General features: G+C 50.1%; 1 protein-coding gene across 1 annotated transcript in view; it reads right to left on the reverse strand.

Moving 5' to 3' along the window:
• Nucleotides 1–19,401, reverse strand: part of LOC139275301 (autophagy-related protein 16-like) — a 91,943-nt gene that overhangs the window by 51,983 nt on the left and 20,559 nt on the right. Inside the window, exons 4-9 of the mRNA XM_070892577.1 lie at nt 16,737–16,810; nt 10,368–10,619; nt 9,448–9,513; nt 5,439–5,525; nt 4,753–4,815; nt 674–767 (exon numbers count right to left, since the gene is read on the reverse strand). Coding sequence (XP_070748678.1) covers nt 674–767; nt 4,753–4,815; nt 5,439–5,525; nt 9,448–9,513; nt 10,368–10,619; nt 16,737–16,810 — 636 coding nt within the window. The remainder of the gene's footprint in view (nt 1–673; nt 768–4,752; nt 4,816–5,438; nt 5,526–9,447; nt 9,514–10,367; nt 10,620–16,736; nt 16,811–19,401) is intronic.

A 19,401-nucleotide genomic window follows, 5' to 3' on the forward strand; every position in this document is an offset into this window, starting at 1 on the left:
AAGGGAAATATTTTCAGGGCTGTGGGTAAAGAGCGGGGGGGGAGTGGGATTAATTGGATCGCTCTGTCACAGAGCCGGCCCAATGGCCTCCTTCTGTGCTTTGTCGTTCTACGAAAATGCTGCTTTGGCCAAAATCACCCCACTCAGCGAAGGGCGAGGATTGGAAAAAAAGACTTGCATTTATATAGCACCTTTCACGACCTCAGGACATCCCAAAGCGCTTTACAGCCAATGGGGTACTTTTGGAGTGTAGTCGCTGTTGTAATGTGGGAAACGGGGCAGCAAATTTGCGCCCAGCAAGCTCCCACAAACAGCAATACGATAATCTGATTTTTTTTGTGATTATAATTGAGGGATTAAAAATTGGCCAGGACATCGGGGAGAACTCCCCTGCTCTTATTCAAAATAATGGCCGTGGGATCGTTAACGTCCCAAGAGAGCAGTCAGGGCCTCGGTTTAACATCTCATACGAAAGAAGGCCCCTCCGACAGTGCGGCGCTCCCTCAGCACTGCCCCTCCGACAGTGCGGCGCTCCCTCAGCACTGCACTGGAATGTCAGTCTGGAATTTTGTGCTCACGACCTTCTGACTCAGAGGCAAGAGTGCTGCCCACTGAGCCACAGCTGACAGATCGGGCCTGGGACCTGATGTGTCGGGATCTGACGGTGACTTACCAAGCTGTGCCGTACTCTGGCTGGGACCCTGGCGAGTGAGCAGATGTTGCTTGGGCTGCAATCGACCTCATTGTAAGCCGTGTTCGAACGTTTCCTGTTGCGATGCAGAGGGAAAGTAACAAACAGACGTTAAGTAAAGCTGGAGAAATACCACCAACGATGTCTCCGCAAGATCCTACAAATCCCCTGGGAGGACAGACGCACCAACGTTAGCGTCCTCGATCAGGCCAACATCCCCAGCATCGAGGCACTGACCACACTCGACCAGCTCCGTTGGTCATGCCACATTGTTCACATTCCAGACATGAGAGCCCCAAAGCAAGCGCTCTACTCGGAACTCCTACACGGCAAGCGAGCCCCAGGTCACCCTCAAGGTTACAAGGACACCCTCAAAGCCTCCCTGATAAAGTGCAACATCCCCACCGACACCTGGGAGTCCCTGGCCAAAGACCGCCCTAAGTGGAGGAAGTGCATCCGGGAGGGCGCTGAGCACCTCGAGTCTCGTCGCCGAGAGCATGCAGAAACCAAGCGCAGGCAGCGGAAGGAGCGTGCGGCAAACCAGACTCCCCACCCACCCTTTCCTTCAACCACTGTCTGTCCCACCTGTGACAGAGACTGTAATTCTCATATTGGACTGTTCAGCCTCCTAAGAACTCATGTTAAGAGTGGAAGCAAGTCTTCCTCGATTCCGAGGGACTGCCGATGAAAGCTGATTTAATGGCCTCTCTGTCGGTCTTCGCTCCAGGCTAGACGGAGATGGCGTGGAGACACGCAGGTAATTTGGAGAGGGGCAAATGAGGAAATAGGCAGCATAAGGTGATTCATGTATAAAATTTAATGGAAAAAACATTTTTTTTTTTTTTAATTTGTTCCTGGGATGTGGGTGTCTCTGGCAAGGCCGGCATTTATTGCCCATCCCTAATTGCCCCTTGAGAAGGTGGTGGTGAGCCGCCTTCTTGAACCGCTGCAGTCCGTGTGGTGAAGGTGCTCCCACAGTGCTGTTAGGGAGGGAGTTCCAGGATTGTGACCCAGCGACGATGAAGGAACGGCCGATATATTTCCAAGTCAGGATGGTGTGTGACTGGGAGGGGAACGTGGAGGTGGTGGTGTTCCCATGCGCCTGCTGCCCTTGTCCTTCTAGGCGGTAGAGGTCGCGGGTTTGGGAGGTGCTGCCGAAGAAGCCTTGGCGAGTTGCTGCAGTGCATCTTGTAGATGGTACACACTGCAGCCAGGGGGCGCCGGTGGTGGAGGGAGTGAGTGTTGAAGATGGTGGATGGGGGGCCGATCAAGCGGCTGCTTTGTCCTGGATGGTGTCGAGCTTCTCGAGTGTTGTTGGAGCTAAGCTACATAGAAACACAATTTCCTCCAAATAGAAAATTATTTTGAGAGCTTGGTATTACGGAGAGCAACATTCAATGTTTTTTTTTCACTGAATATAGTTTGAATGCTGAACACAAACATACTAAAAGTTAAACGATAAAACAAAATGAGTGTCATTGCAATATATGTACTTTAGATCACACTATTCTGCCTGGAACTCCCTCCCTAAACCTCCCCGCCTCTCTACCTCTCTCTCCTCCTTTAAGACACTCCTTAAAACCTACCTCTCCTAACATGGCTTCGTGTCAAATTTTGTTTGATAATGAATCATAGAAATTTACGATGCAGAACGAGGCTGTTCTACCCATTGTATCTGTGCTAGCTCCTGTGAAGCACGATGGGACATTTTAAGAATTAGGAGCAGGAGTCGGCCATTCGGCCCCTCGAGCCTGCATGCACCATTCAATAAGATCATGGCTGATCTTCGACCTCAGCTCCACTTTCCCGCCCGATCTCCATATCCCTCGATTTTCCCTCAAGTCCAAAAACCTATCGATCTCAGCCTTGAATATACTCAACGATTGAGCCTCCACAGCCCTCTGGGGCAGAGAGTCCCAAAGATTCACCACCCTCTGAGTGAAGAAATTCCTCCTCATCTCAGTCCTAAATGGCCGACCCCTTATCCTGAGACTGTGACCCCTGGTCCTCGACTCCCCAGCCCGGGGGGAAACAATCTCTCGGCATCTACCCTGTCAATCCCCCTCAGAATCTGGTATGTTTCATGAGATCACCTCTCAATCTTCTAAACTCCAGAGAGTATCGGCCCAATCTAGACAATCCCTCCTCATAGGACAGCCTCCTCATCCCAGGGATCAGTCTGGTGAACCGCTGTTGTACCGCCTCCAAGGCAAATATATCCTTCCTTAGGTACAGAGACCAAAGCTGTGCACAGTACTCCAGGTGTGGTCTCACCCAGGGCCCTGTACAATTGTAGCAAGAATTCCTTACTCTTATACTCCAACCCCCTTGCAATAAAGGACATAGTTTAGTTTATTTTGCCTCTCCTCGTTCTTCCTACCAAAATGTATCACATTGTTGGAGGTCCAACACTTTGTCCCCATCCGCCTTGTGTAAGAGGGGTGGGAATGAATCCATGGTCCATCAACCAGCCAGGGTTCCCCACTCCTGATCCCGATCCAGTCACCCCGTTTGGAAGGTGTTATATATGTAAACATTGTAACTGTGTAAGACTTGCCACCGGAGGGCGCAACTGTTGGAGGCCCAAGGGTCACCTGCACACCTCGTGCAAGGGAGTATAAAAGGTTGTCTGCCAATGCTGCTTAGGCACTCTGGAGTTGTATTAAAAGAGACTAAGGTCACATTAGTTTTAGCTCACAGTACTCAGTCTTGTGGAGTTCTTCCATACTTAACAGAAGGCGTGCTTGCGTGGGCATCGGAACAGGAGAGGATTGTGTTCGGCTATGATGCCTCCCCCTGTCAAATAGCCCAGGTGACAGACTGGCCACTTGGACAAGGAAACGCAGGCCAGTTGAGACACCGAAGATGGAATAGAGAGAAGTCAGCACGGATTTTAAGGAGGGAAGGTCATGTTTAATAGACCCTCTTGAAGTAACAGAAAGAGTAGACAAGGGTACTGCAGTAGATGCAATATATTTGGATTTGCAAAAGGCCTTCAATAAAAAGGTACCACATAATAGACTGGTGACTAAGTTCCGAACGTGTAGAGTCAGTGGACAAGTCGCAGAATGGAGAGCAAGCTGAAGAACAAAATAGGAAACAGAGAGTAGAGCTTAAATTTCTCGAGGAATAAAATTCAAAATCAGGAGAAGTTATGTGAGGCTTGTATGGAACTTTGGTTAAAGCACACTTGGAGCACCATGAACAGTTCTGGTCTCCATATTACAGAAAGGATAATTGAGGCACTGCAGAAGATGCTGAATAGATTTACAAGGTTAACACCAGAACGTTCCGGTTAGGAAAGAGTGAACAGGGTAACGTTCTTTCCTCTGGAAAAGAGAATCCTGGAGGGTGACCCGATAGAGGTCTTTAAGATTATGAACTGTTTCGATAGGGTAGACCTAGAGAAGATGTTTCCGATTGTGGGGGAGACCAGGACCAGGGGCCATCAATATAAGACAGTCACTAATAAATCCACTGGGGAAATCAGGAGAAACCTCTTCACCCAGAGAGGGGTGAGAATGTGGAACTCGCTGCCACAGGGAGGGGTTGAGGTGAATAGTATCGATGCATTTAAGGGGGAGGCTGGATAAACACATGAGGGAGAAAGGAATAGAAGGATATGGTGATGGGGTGAGATGGAGAGGGGTGGGAGGGGGGCTGGTGTGGAGCATAAACCCCGGCACGGAGCGGGGGGGCCTAATGGCCTCTTTCTGTGCTGTAATTAGCCCAGCGCGAGAAGGAACTTTCTAGAGAAAGTTGAAGTGAGAAAATGCTGGAGAGCGCGATCAGCACCATGGGTCGAGTTGTAGGATAGAAGAACAAGGCAACGATTAAAGGCTGGGAGGTGGGATGAGTTGAGATCACGATTAACTCCACAATTGCAGCCACTCCCAGCCCCCAGTGAGCACGTCAGCAAAGGACACAACTGGAGTGCACCCTGTGATCCTCCCCAAGGTGGGACACGGATGTTTCCATCGAGTAGATCGGAGGGCCAGACAATGCAGGTGACAACTACTTAGCTGCCCAGGAACACGCAATAGCTTCGATGCATGACTTACCTAAATAAGCCTTTGAAGGATTGGAGAAACTTGGGGTGGGTTGGAAGGCTGAAGGAGGCGGACCTAAAACAAGAAGGAAGATTCAAGGGTAATGAATGCTGGTTTTAGCAAGGGCAGGTTGAAGCTCTTAAAGGTGAAGTCAAGGGGGAAGAAGAAAGGCCATTGGGCCCATCGAACTTGTCCATCAAGTGCTTGAGCCCAGCATCCAACTCAACCGGCCCGGCATCGAAGTCACTCTGCCCAATGTCAAGGTCACAGGGGGTCGACGCCAAGGTCACACATCCTGATACCCAGCTGCATCATGATCTCTTCTAAAGTCTTGGACTGACCAGAGCAATTCTAGGGACGCCCTGCAAATATTGACACATTTCTGGGGATTACTCTCTCCCAGGGTAATCACAAACACCCTCCCAGGCAACTCATGGTAAAGTACGGACACGTTGCTGGGGGCCTCGCTGCAAACATTGACAGGAGTGCCTCATCCAACTTGCAGAGTCTTTACTTCACCTTCTTGCCCCAGTTTTCTCGCTGCCTCTCGTTCCTTTGTTTCGTGACAAAGGGGCATGGTCGGAGTTTTCAGTTGGAGACCCGCAGGGAGCGGGAGGAGGGGTGGGGGCAGGAGGGGGACAGGACGCGGGAAACATCACGGGTGACCCCCCCCCAAGCCCCTCCGCCTGCCCTTTTACCTAAAACTCCGGCGTGACTTGTAACTCTTGCTCTCCTGTTGTCCAGCGCCCTCTGGTGGCTCATTTGGCTCATGACGAAACACATCTCTTAAAAACAAAACAAACGTTTCAGAATCAGCAGAATCTGGAAGCACGACCCACCTTCTCCTGTACGCTACACGGGCCACGGTTATCAGGAGAAAAGGGGCACCACGCTCCTCGCTCTGTGCAGCCGTGGCTCAGTGGGCAGCTCTCTCGCCTCAGAATCAGAAGGTCGTGGGATCAAGTCCACACTCCAGAGACTTCAGCACAAAAATCTAGACTGACACCCCCAGTGCAGTGCCGAGGGAGAGCTGCACTGTCGGAGGGGCGGCGCCGAGGGAGCGCCACTCTGTCAGAGGGGCGGCGCCGAGGGAGTTCTGCACTGATAGAAATGCAAATTATGCTTTAAATGGAGAAAGATTGCAAAGTGTTGCAGTACAGCGGGACCTGGGGGTCCTTGTGTATGAAACACAAAAAGTTAGTATGCAGGTTCAGCAAGTGATCAGGGAGCCAAGTGGAATCTTGGCCTTTATTGCAAAAGGGATGGAGTATAAAAGCAGAGAAGTCCTGCTACAACTGTACAGGGTATTGGTGAGGCCACACCTGGAGTACTGCGTACAGTTTTGGTCTCCGTATTTAAGGAAAGATATACTTGCATTGGAGGCTGTTCAGAGAAGGTTCACTCGGTTGATTCCGGAGATGAGGGGGTGGACTTATGAGGAAAGGTTGAGTAAGTTGGGTCTCTACTCATTGGAGTTCAGAAGAATGAGAGGTGATCTTATTGAAACTTATAAGATAATGAGGGGGCTCGACAAGGTGGATGCAGAGAGGATATTTCCACTCATAGGGGAAACTAAAACTAGGGGACATAGTCTCAGAATAAGGGGCCGCCTATTTAGAGCTGAGCTGAGGAGGAATTTCTTCTCTCAGTGGGTTGTAAATCTGTGGAATTCTCTGCCGCAGAGAGCTGTGGAGGCTGGGACATTGAATAAATTTAAGGCGGAGATAGTCAGATTTTTGAGCGATAAGGGAGTAAAGGATTATGGGGAGTGGGCAGGGAAGTGGAGCTGAGTCCATGATCAGATCAGCCATGATCTTATTGAAGGGCAGAGCAGGCTCGAGGGGCTTAAACAAAGGGGACTACAGTGGGATGAGGGCAGAGTTGGCTAAAGTAGACTGGAAACAAAGACTAAACGGTGGCACAATTGAGGAACAGTGGAGGACTTTTAAGGAGCTCTTTCATAGTACGCAACAAAAATATATTCCAGTGAAAAAGAAGGGTGTTAAGAGAAGGGATAACCAGCCGTAGATAACCAAGGAAATAAAGGAGAGTATCAAATCAAAGACCAATGCGTATAAGGTGGCCAAGGTTAGTGGGAAACTAGAAGATTGGGAAAATTTTAAACAACAGCAAGGAATGACTAAAAAAGCAATAAAGAAAGGAAAGATAGATTACGAAAGTAAACTGGCGCAAAACATAAAAACAGATAGCAAAAGCTTTTACAGATATATAAAAAATGGAAAACAGTGAATAAAGTAAATGTTGGTCCCTTAGAAGATGAGAAGGGGGATTTAATAATGGGAAATGTGGAAATGGCTGAGACTTTAAACAATTATTTTGCTTCGGTCTTCACAGTGGAAGACACAAAAACCATGCCAAAAATTGCTGGTCACAGGAATGTGGGAAGGGAGGACCTTGGGACAGTCACTATCACTAGGGGGTAGTGCTGGACAGGCTAATGGGACTCAAGGTAGACAAGTCCCCTGGTCCTGATGAAATGCATCCCAGGGTATTAAAAGAGATGGCGGAAGTTATAGCAGATGCATTCGTTATAATCTACCAAAATTCTCTGGACTCTGGGGAGGTACCAGCGGATTGGAAAACAGCTAATGTAACGCCTCTGTTTAAAAAAGGGGGCAGACAAAAGGCAGGTAACAATAGGCTGGTTAGTTTAACATCTGTAGTGGGGAAAATGATTAAAACTATTAAGGAAGAAATAGCAGGACATCTAGATAGGAATAGTGCAATCAAGCAGACGCAGCATGGATTCATAAAGGGGAAATCATGTTTAACTAATTTACTAGAATTCTTTGAGGATATAACGAGCATGGTGGATAGAGGTGTACCGATGGATGTGGTGTATTTAGATTTCCAAAAGGCATTCGATAAGGTGCCACACAAAAGGTTACTGCAGAAGATAGAGGTACGCGGAGTCAGAGGAAATGTATTAGCATGGATAGAGAATTGGCTGGCGAACAGAAAGCAGAGTCGGGATAAATGGGTCCTTTTCGGGTTGGAAATCAGTGGTTAGTGGTGTGCCACAGGGATCGGTGCTGGGACCACAACTGTTTACAATATGCATAAATGACCTGGAAGAGGGGACAGAGTGTAGTGTAACAAAATTTGCAGATGACACAAAGACTAGTGGGAAAGCGTGTTGTGTAGAGGACACAGAGAGGCTGCAAAGAGATTTAGATAGGTTAAGCGAATGGGCTAAGGTTTGGCAGATGGAATACAATGTCGGAAAGTGTGAGGTCATCCACCTTGGGAAAGAAAACAGTAAAAGGGAATATTATTTGAATGGGGAGAAATTACAACATGCTGCGGTGCAGAGGGACCTGGGGGTCCTTGTGCATGAATCCCAAAAAGTTAGTTTGCAGGTGCAGCAGGTAATCAGGAAGGCAAATGGAATGTTGGCCTTCATTGCGAGAGGGATGGAGTACAAAAGCAGGGAGGTCCTGCTGCAACTGTATAGGGTATTGGTGAGGCCGCACCTGGAGTACTGCTTGCAGTTTTGGTCACCTTATTTAAGGAAGGATATACTGGCTTTGGAGGGGGTACAGAGACGATTCACGAGGCTGATTCCGGAGATGAGGGGTTACCTTATGATGATAGATTGAGTAGACTGGGTCTTTACTCGTTGGAGTTCAGAAGGATGAGGGGTGATCTTCTAGCAACATTAAAATAATGAAAGGGATAGACAAGATAGAGGCAGAGAGGTTGTTTCCACTGGTCGGGGAGACTAGAACTAGGGGGCACAGCCTCAAAATACGGGGGAGCCAATTTAAAACCGAGTTGAGAAGGAATTTCTTCTCCCAGAGGGTTGTGAATCTGTGGAATTCTCTGCCCAAGGAAGCAGTTGAGGCTAGCTCATTGAATGTATTCAAGTCACAGATAGATAGATTTTTAACCAATAAGGGAATTAAGGGTTACGGGGAGCGGGCGGGTAAGTGGAGCTGAGTCCACGGCCAGATCAGCCATGATCTTATTGAATGGCGGAGCAGGCTCGAGGGGCTAGATGGCCTACTCCTGTTCCTAATTCTTGTGTTCTTGTGCCAAATGGCCGACTCCTGCTCCTATTTCTTATGTTCTTACAAGGTAAGGGAAGAGAGAGACACAGAGACACAAATGGAGTGAAAGGTAAGTACGTGAGAGAGATCGAACAAAATAGACAGCAATAGCGGGTGGATGGACTTCAGCCGAGACTGGGGATGGTGCGATTATTCTCCTTGGAGCAGAGTAGGTTAAGGGGAGATTTGATCGAGGCGTTCAAAATCATGAGGGGTTTCCATGCAGCAGACAGGAGAATCTGTTCCAGGGGCAGGCGGGCAGGTAACCAGGCGACACAGATTGAAGATAATCGGCAAATGAAGCAGGAGTGAGAAGAGAAAAATACATTTACGCAGCGAGTTGTTGTGATCGGGAACGCGCTGCCTGAAAGGGCGGTGGGAGCAGATTCAATCGTAACGTTCAAACGGGGAATTGGATAAATACTTGAAAAGGAGACATTTGCGGGGCTGTGGGGAAGGAGCGGGGGGAGTGGGATAGTTTGGATCGCTGTGTCAGAGCCGGTACAGGCTCGATGGGCCCAATGGCCTCCTCCTGTGCTGTGCGATTCCATTGAGAGAGAGAGATGCACAGCCAGAGACACAATGATGTGACAGAAATATGAACCCCCGACCCCTTCCAAACACATCCCTCACTCACGTGTCGATTGAGACAGGCACGTTTGAAACTACAGCCAAATCCTTCTCCAAGTCCTTCTGCTTGGTCCTAAGAGAGAAGGATGGAGAGAATCAACAAACCCCATCATTCCTAAATGACAACCTGTACCACTTCTTCCAAAAGAGCAACCCGTGCTGTACCTGCCCTGGGAGTGTTTAATGGGACAGTGTAGAGGGAGCTTTACTCTGTATCTAACCCCCTGTACCTGACCTGGGAGTGTTTAATGGGACAGTGTAGAGGGAGCTTTACTCTGTATCTAACCCCCTGTACCTGACCTGGGAGTGTTTAATGGGACAGTGTAGAGGGAGCTTTACTCTGTATCTAACCCCGTGCTGTACCTGCCCTGGGAGTGTTTGATGGGACAGTGTAGAGGGAGCTTTACTCTGTATCTAACCCCGTGCTGTACCTGCCCTGGGAGTGTTTGATGGGACAGTGTAGAGGGAGCTTTACTCGGTATCTAACCCTGTGCTGTTCCTGCCCTGGGAGTATTTGATGGGACAGTGTAGAGGGAGCTTTACTCTGTATCTAACCCCGTGCTGTACCTGCCCTGGGGGCGTTTGATGGGACAGTGTAGAGGGAACTTTAATCTGTATCTCACCCCATGCTGTACCTGCCCTGGGAGTGTTTGATGGGACAGTGTCGAGGGAGCTTTACTCTGTATCTAACCCGTGCTGTACCTGCCCTGGGAGTGTTTGATGGGACAGTGTAGAGGGAGCTTTACTCTGTATCTAACCCGTGCTGTACCTGCCCTGGGAGTATTTGATGGGACAGTGTAGAGGGAGCTTTACTCTGTATCTAACCCCGTGCTGTGCTCAAAGCGGGCAATGGAAACAATATTGGGGTGAATGGTTGAATGTATGAATGCCCCTCCACCCATGGAGCGAGTGGTCACATCACGTTACCTCCTTGGCTTCTCGTTCAAGTAATTCAAATCTTGGGCGGCCTGAGCCTTGATGTCGATCAGATTCTGGATCAGCTCTGTCCCTTCCACCTCCTGTGTGCGCAGTTTCTGCCAGTGAGCGTGGTAAAGGTGCTGGAGTGAGTCGTACTTCTCCTTCACCGCGCGGTTGGCCTCCTCCAGCGCCTCAATCCGCGTCCTCAGCCGTTGCCTCTCCGCTTCCATCTCGCCAAGCTTCACCTCCAGCTCCGCCAACCTAAGGAAGAGGCAGAAGGTTACTGTGGGGGATGGGCGGGCCCACGACGGGCCAACTCGGGAATGGACAGCGAGCTCCACGGCTCACCAGCGCCTTCTGTGCCCATGCTGTGAACTGCTCTTCAGTGAAGTATGGTGTACATAAGAACATAAGAAATAGGAGCAGAGTCGGAGAGGCCCAGCAGGGAGTCGGGAGGCAGAGCGGCAGTGTCACCGGGAGGCCTATAAAGGCCCAGCCAGTGCAGCTTCAGCAGGGAGGCAAAAAAGTAGAAAGAAATCGAAAGGTGATGTCACAGCCAAGGGGGTAAGTGATTGGCAAGTAGTTTTTCTTTTCTAGATCAGTAAGTAATTTTTAGCATTGTTGTTGCCAATTTAAGTGTATCTAAGGGTTAAGTCATGGCAGGAGAGCTCGGACACATGTTATGCTCCTGTACTATGTGGGAACGACTACGTGTGCGGGAAGTGTATCCAGCTGCAGCTCCTGACGGACCGCGTTGCGGCACTGGAGCTGCGGGTGGATTCACTCTGGAGCATCCACGATGCTCAGAATGACGTGAGTAGCACATTTAGTGAGTCGGTCTTACCGCAGGTAAAGGGTACACAGTCAGATAGGGGATGGATGACCAACAGGAAGAGCAGTGCAAGGAAGGTAGTGCAGGGATCCCCTGCAGTGATCCCCCTGCAAAACAGATACACCGCTTTGAGTACTGTTGAAGGAGATGACTCATCAGGGGAGGGCAGCAGCAGCCAAGTTCATGGCACCGTGGGTGGCTCTGCTGCACAGGAGGGCAGGAAAAAGAGTGGGAGAGCGATAGTGATAGGGGATTCAATTGTAAGGGGAATAGATAGGCGTTTCTGCGGCCGCAACCGAGACTCCAGGATGGTATGTTGCCTCCCTGGTGCAAGGGTCAAGATGTCTCGGAGCGGGTGCAGGACATTCTGAAAAGTGAGGGTGAATAGCCAGTTGTCGTGGTGCATATAGGTACCAACGATATAGGTAAAAAAACAGGATGAGGTCCTACAAGATGAATTTAGGGAGCTAGGAGCTAAATTAAAAAGTAGGACCTCAAAAGTAGTAATCTCAGGATTGCTACCAGTGCCACGTGCTAGTCAGAGTAGGAATCGCAGGATAGCTCAGATGAATACGTGGCTTGAGGAGTGGTGCAGAAGGGAGGGATTCAAATTCCTGGGACATTGGAACCGGTTCTGGGGGAGGTGGGACCAGTACAAACCGGACGGTCTGCACCTGGGCAGGACCGGAACCAATGTCCAAGGGGGAGTGTTTGCTAGTGCTGTTGGGGAGGAGTTAAACTAATATGGCAGGAGGATGTGAACCTATGCAGGGAGACAGAAGGAAGTAGAATGGGGGCAGAAGCAAAAGATAGAAAGAAGAAAAGTAAAAGTGGAGGGCAGAGAAACCCAAGGCAAAAAGCAAAAAGGGCCATATTACAGCAAAATTCTAAAGGGCCAAAGTGTGTTGGAAAGACAAGCCTGAAGGCTCTGTGCCTCAATGCGAGGAGTATTCGGAATAAGGTGGACGAAATAACTGTGCAGATAGCAGTTAACGGATATGATATAATTGGCATCACGGAGACATGGCTCCAGGGTGACCAAGGCTGGGAACTCAACATCCAGGAGTATTCAACATTTAGGAAGGATAGGCAGAAAGGAAAAGGAGGCGGGGTGGCGTTGCTGGTTAAAGAGAAAATTAATGCAATAGTAAGAAAGGACATTAGCCTGGATGATGTGGAATCGGTATGGGTGGAGCTATGGAATACCAAGGGGCAGAAAACACTAGTGGGAGTTGTGTACAGACCAACAGACAATAGTAGTAAGGTTGGGGACAACATCAAACAAGAAATTAAGGATGGATGCAATAAAGATACAGCAGTTATCTTGGGTGACTTTAATCTACATATTGATTGGGCTAACCAAACTGGTAGCAATGCAGTGGAGGAGGATTTCCTGGAGTGTATTAGGGATGGTTTTCTAGACCAATATGTCAAGGAACCAACCAGGGAGCTGGCCATCCTGGACTGGGTGATGTGTAATGAGAAAGGACTAATTAGCAATCTTGCTGTGCGAGGCCCCTTGGGGAAGAGTAACCATAATATGGTAGAATTTTTTATTAAGATGGAGAGTGACACAGTTAATTCAGAAACTAGGGTCCTGAACTTAAGGAAAGGTAACTTCGATGATTTGAGGTGTCAATTGGCTAGAATAGACTGGCAAATGATACTTAAAGGGTTGATGGTGGATAGGCAATGGCAAACATTTATAGATCACATGGATGAACTTCAGCAATTGTACATCCCTGTTTGAGTAAAAATAAAACGGGAAAGGTGGCTCAACCGTGGCTAACAAGGGAAATTAAGTATCGTGTTAAATTCAAGGAAGAGGCATATAAATTGGCCAGAAAAAGCAACAAGCACGAGGACTGGGAGAAATTTAGAATTCAGCAGAGGAGGACATAGGGTTTAACTAAGAGGGGGAAAATAGAGTACACGAAGAAGCTTGTCGGGAACATAAAAACTGACTGCAAAAGCTTCTATAGATATGTGAAGAGAAAAAGATTAGTGAAGACAAACGTAGGTCCCTTGCAGTCGGATTCAGGTGAATTTATAATGGGGAACAAAGAAATGGCAGACCAGTTGAACAAATACCTTGGTTCTGTCTTCACGAAGGAAGACACAAATAACCTGCCGGAAGTACTAGGGGACCGAGGGTCTAGTGAGAAGGAGGAACTGAAGGAAATCCTTATTAGGCGGGAAATTGTGTTAGGGAAATTAATGGGATTGAAGGCTGATAAATCCCCGGGGCCTGATAGTCTGCATCCCAGAGTACTTAAGGAAGTGGCCCTAGAAATAGTGGATGCATTGGTGATCATTTTCCAACAGTCTATCGACCCTGGATCAGTTCCTATGGACTGGAGGGTAGCTAATGTAACACCACTTTTTAAAAAGGGACAGAGAGAGAAAGCGGGTAATTATAGACCGGTTAGCCTGACATCAGTAGTGGGGAAAATGTTGGAATCAATTATTTAGGATGAAATAGCAGCGCATTTGGAAAGCAGTGACAGGATCAGTCCAAGTCAACATGGATTTATGAAAGGGAAATCATGCTTGGCAAATCTTCTGGAATTTTTTGAGGATGTAACTAGTAGAGTGGACAAGGGAGAACCAGTGGATGTGGTGTATTTGGAATTTCAAAAGGCTTTTGACAAGGTCACACATAAGAGGTTGGTGTGCAAAATCAAAGCACATGGTATTGGGGATAATGTACTGACGTGGATAGAGAACTGGTTGGCAGACAGGAGTCGGGATAAACGGGTCCTTTTCAGAATGGCAGGCAGTGACTAGTGGGGTGCCGCAGGGCTCAGTGCTGGGGCCCCAGCTATTTACAATATACATTAATGATTTGGATGAAGGAATTGAGTGTAATATCTCCAAGTTTGCAGATGACACTAAACTGGGTGGTGGTGTGAGCTGTGAGGGGGATGCTAGGAGGCTGCAGGGTGACTTGGACAGGTTAGGTGAGTAGGCAAATGCATAGCAGATGCAGTATAATGTGGATAAATGTGAGGTTATCCACTTTGGGGGCAAAAACACAAAAACAGAACATTATGTGAATGGCGGCAGATTAGGAAAAGGGAGGTGCAACGAGACCTGGGTGTCATGGTTCATCAGACATTGAAAGTTAGCATGCAGGTACAGCAGGCGGTGAAGAAGGCAAATCGTATGTTAGCCTTCATAGTTAGGGGATTTGAGTATAGGAGCAGGGAGGTCTTACTTCAGTTGTACAGGGCCTTGGTGAAGCCTCACCTGGAATAGTGTGTTCAGTTTTGGTCTCCTAATCTGAGGAAGGACTTTCTTGCTATTGAGGGAGTGCAGCGAAGGTTCATCAGACTGATGCCCAGGATGGCTGGACTGACATATGAGGAGAGACTGGATCAACTGGGACTTTATACATTGGAGTTTAGAAGGATGAGAGGGGATCTCATAGAAACATATAAGATTATGACAGGACTGGACAGGTTAGATGCGGGTAGAATGTTCCCGATGTTGGGGAAGTCCAGAATCCGGGGACACAGTCTTAGGATAAGGGGTACACCATTTAGGACTGAGATGAGGAGAATCTTCTTCACTCAGAGAGTTGTTAACCTGTGGAATTCCCTGCCGCAGAGAGTTGTTGATGCCAGTTCATTGGATATATTCAAGGGGGAGTTAGATATGGCCCTTACGGCTAAAGGGATCAAGGGGTATGGAGAGAAAGCAGGAAAGGGGTACTGAGGGAATGATCAGCCATGATCTTGTTGAATGGTGGTGCAGGCTCGAAGGGCCGAATAGCCTACCCCTGCACCTATTTTCTATGTTTCTAGGAGTAGGTCATTCAGCCCTTCGAGTCTGCACTACCATTCAATAAGATCATGGCTGATCATTCCCTCAGTACCCCATTCCTGCTTTCTCTTCATATTCCCCGGAATCAACCGAGTAATGGAATGCTGGATGGATAATGGAATGCAGGGTGTGTTTCAACACTGTGGCTGGGCTGATAGCAACAGTCCAACTCGGGAGCAGCAAAGCAACGTTACAGACGGCTCAAGGCTCAGGTCCAACAAAAAACCCGGGACCTAAAGAATAGGTGGTGGATGGAGAAATCACAGGAGATACAACTGGTTGACAGCCACGATATGGGAAGATTCTTCGTTGCAGTCAAGGCCACCTACGGTCCAAACTCCCAAGGCCCCACTCCACTGCTGGCCAAGAACGGGGAAACACTCATCAAGGACACCGAGGCTGTCAGGGCCCGATGGAAGGAGCACTTTGAAGATCTCCTCAATCGATACTCTGCCTTTAACTCGAGTGTTCTCGACTCCATCCCGCAGCATGCTACCCGCCACCAACTCAGTGAAACTCCAACGTTGCACAAGGTCGGCAAAGCCATAAAACAGCTCAAGGATAGGCATATAGGGTCAGAAAGAGACCCCTCTAGCTCTCGAACTCGCTCCGCCATTCAGTTACAGCATGGCTGATCTGCACCGTGACTCTACCTGCCCACCTTGGTTCCATATCCATTCATACTCTTACCCAACAAAACTGAGTGTTGAAAGGTCCAATTGAGCCCCAGCCTCAACAACTCTTTGGGGGAAAGAGTTCCAGATTTCCTGTGTGTGGGGAAGTGCTGCCTGACATAACTCCTGCACAGTCTGGCTCAACTTTTAAGGTTACGCCCCTTGTTCTGCGCTGTCCGAGGGGGCGGTGCCGAGGGAGCGCCGCGCTGTCCGAGGGGGCGGTGCCGAGGGAGCGCCGCGCTGTCCGAGGGGGCGGTGCCGAGGGAGCGCCGCGCTGTCCGAGGGGGCGGTGCCGAGGGAGCGCCGCGCTGTCCGAGGGGGCGGTGCCGAGGGAGCGCCGCGCTGTCCGAGGGGGCGGTGCCGAGGGAGCGCCGCGCTGTCCGAGGGGGCGGTGCCGAGGGAGCGCCGCGCTGTCCGAGGGGGCGGTGCCGAGGGAGCGCCGCGCTGTCCGAGGGGGCGGTGCCGAGGGAGTGCCGCGCTGTCCGAGGGGCGGTGCCGAGGGAGCGCCGCGCTGTCCGAGGGGGCGGTGCCGTGCCGAGGGAATGCCGCGCTGTCCGAGGGGCGGTGCCGAGGGAGCGCCGTGCTGTCTTTCAGATAAGGCATTAAGCTGTGTGGTCACTGTTGTAATGTGGGAAATGAGGCAGCCAATTTGCGCACAGCAAGCTCCCACAAACAGCAATGTGATAATGACCCAGATAATCTGTTTTTTTTAAGTGATGTTGGTTGAGGAACAAACATTGGACCAGAACACCGGGGTTAACTCCCCTGCTCTTCTTCGAAATAGTGGCCATGGGAACTTTTACATCCGCCCGAGAGCGCACTCGGTTTAGCACTGGGAGTATCAGCCTGGATTTTGTGCTCAACTCTCTGCCGTGGGACTTGAACCCACGACCTTCCGACAGATTGGAGCGGTTTTCCCACTTCCCTCCCAGCCCCGCACCCTGCGTCACCTCGGCCATTACAACACTTTATGCAGAGGTCACACGCATTTATTTGGCTACATAGAAGTTTTCCGACGAAATGACCAAACGTAGAGGCCCTTCCCACCTGCTCTGGGCCGACTGGAGTTCCCCTTCTTTGTGTCGGTACCGTTTGCTGAGCTCAAAGACCTCCTGCGCGAGCTGTGGGAAGAAGAAGAAAGGACATAACTGCCAGGCACAGTCGCTTCGGGCACAGGACCCCAGGGGAGATCTGACCGAGGTGTTCACAGTCTTTCTTCCTCGCTGAATGAAGCGTTAAAAGTACTTTGGTGCAGTTCCCGCAAGCCTTGAAATGGTAGCGATAAATAGTCATCAAAAAATGTTGCTATGTCGGAGGGGCGGTACTGAGGGAGCGCCGCACTCGAAAGAAAGACTTGCATTTCTATAGCGCCTTTCATGACGTCCCAAAGCAATTTACAGACAATGAAGTACTTTAGGAGTGTAATCACAGTTGTATTGTAGGAAACGCGGCAGCTAATTCGCGCACAGCAAGCTCCCACAACCAGCAATGTGATAATGACCAGATAATCGGTTTTAGTGATGATGATAGAGGAGTAAATATTGGCCCCAGGACACCGGGGAGAACTCCCCTGCTCCTCTTCCACTAGTGCCAGGGGATCTTTTTCCTGAGAGAGCAGACGGGGCCACGGTTTAATGTCTCATCCGAAAGACGGCCCCTCCGACAGTGCGGCGCTCCATCAGCACTGCCCCTCTGACAGTGCGGCGCTCCCTCAGCACTGCCCCTCCGACAGTGTGGCGCTCCATCAGCACTGCCCCTCCGACAGCGCGGCGCTCCCTCAGCACTGCCCCTCCGACAGCGCGGCGCTCCATCAGCACTGCACCTCCGACAGTGCGGCGCACCCTCAGCAGTGCCCCTCCGACAGTGCGGCGCTCCATCAGCAGTGCCCCTCCGACAGCGCGGCGCTCCCTCAGCACTGCCCCTCCGACAGTGCGGCGCTCCATCAGCACTGCCCCTCCGACAGTGCGGCGCTCCCTCAGCACTGCCCCTCCGACAGTGCGGCGCTCCCTCAGCACTGCCCCTCCGACAATGCGGCGCTCCCTCAGCACTGCCCCTCCGACAGTGCGGCGCACCCTCAGTACTGCCCCTCCGACAGTGTGGCGCACCCTCAGCAGTGCCCCTCCGACAGTGCGGCGCTCCCTCAGCACTGCCACATTGTTCGCACGCCCGACACGAGACTCCCAAAGCAAGCGCTCTACTCGTAACGCCTACACGGCAAACGAGCCCCAGGTGGGCAGAGGAAACGTTACAAGGACACCCTCAAAGCCTCCCTGATAAAGTGCAACATCCCCACCGACACCTGGGAGTCCCTGGCCAAAGACCACCCTAAGTGGAGGAAGAGCATCTGGGAGGGCGCTGAGCACCTCGAGTCTCGTCGCCGAGAGCATGCAGAAAGCAAGCGCAGGCAGCGGAAGGAGCGTGCGGCAAACCTGTCCCACCCACCCTTTCCCCCAACCACTGTCTGTCCCACCTGTGACAGAGACTGTAATTCCCGTATTGGACTGTTCAGCCACCTGAGAACTCACTTTTAGAGTGGAAGCAAGTCTTCCTCGATTTCACGGGACTGCCTATGGTGATGACCTAGTGTTTTATACAGTTCAAGCATAACCTCTCTGCTCTTGACCCATCCACCTCCACGGAGGTGTGTGGGGGGCCTGACCCATCCACCTCCATGGCACGAACCTGGTATTGCAGTACTTCCAGGAACGGTGCAGTGGCTCTAGGCCTTTTGGCTAAGAGCATTGGCGCAGAGTGGGTGTCATGGTACATCAGTCATTGAAGGTTGGCATGCAGGTGCAGCAGGCGGTTAAGAAAGCAAATGGCATGTTGGCCTTCATAGCAAGGGGATTTGAGTACAGGGGCAGGGAGGTGTTGCTACAGTTGTACAGGGCATTGGTGAGGCCACACCTAGAGTATTGTGTACAGTTTTGGTCTCCTAACCTGAGGAAGGACATTCTTGCTATTGAGGGAGTGCAGCGAAGGTTCACCAGACTGATTCCCGGGATGGCGGGACTGACCTATCAAGAAAGACTGGATCAACTGGGCTTGTATTCACTGGAGTTCAGAAGAATGAGAGGGGACCTCATAGAAACATTTAAAATTCTGACGGGGTTAGACAGGTTAGATGCAGGAAGAATGTTCCCGATGTTGGGGAAGTCCAGAACCAGAGGTCACAGTCTAAGGATAAGGGGTAAGCCATTTAGGACCGAGATGCGGAGGAACTTCTTCACCCAGAGAGTGGTGAACCTGTGGAATTCTCTACCACAGAAAGTTGTTGAGGCCAATTCACTAAATATATTAAAAAAGGAGTTAGATGAGGTCCTTACTACTAGGGGGATCAAGGGGTATGGCGAGAAAGCAGGAATGGGGTACTGAAGTTAAATGTTCAGCCATGAACTCATTGAATGGCGGTGCAGGCTAGAAGGGCCGAATGGCCTACTCCTGCACCTATTTTTTATGTTTCTATGTTTCTATGTATTCTATGCCTTGGCCAATAAATGCAAGTATTCCGTATACCTTCTTAACCACCTTATCCACCTGGGTCTGCTACCTTCAGGGATCTGTGGACATGTACTCCAAGGTTCTATGATTTTACGTAACATTGTGAAACAGCAGCCCAGCAAGTGTTAGCCCCTCAGGAGAGGAAGATGAATGGTTTGGCCAACAAAGCAGAACTCGGACATCCCAATAGGGAAGTGCAGGCTTGAAACCA

This window comes from Pristiophorus japonicus, chromosome 10, assembly GCF_044704955.1.
Source record: "Pristiophorus japonicus isolate sPriJap1 chromosome 10, sPriJap1.hap1, whole genome shotgun sequence".
Taxonomy (NCBI): Eukaryota; Metazoa; Chordata; class Chondrichthyes; family Pristiophoridae; genus Pristiophorus; species Pristiophorus japonicus.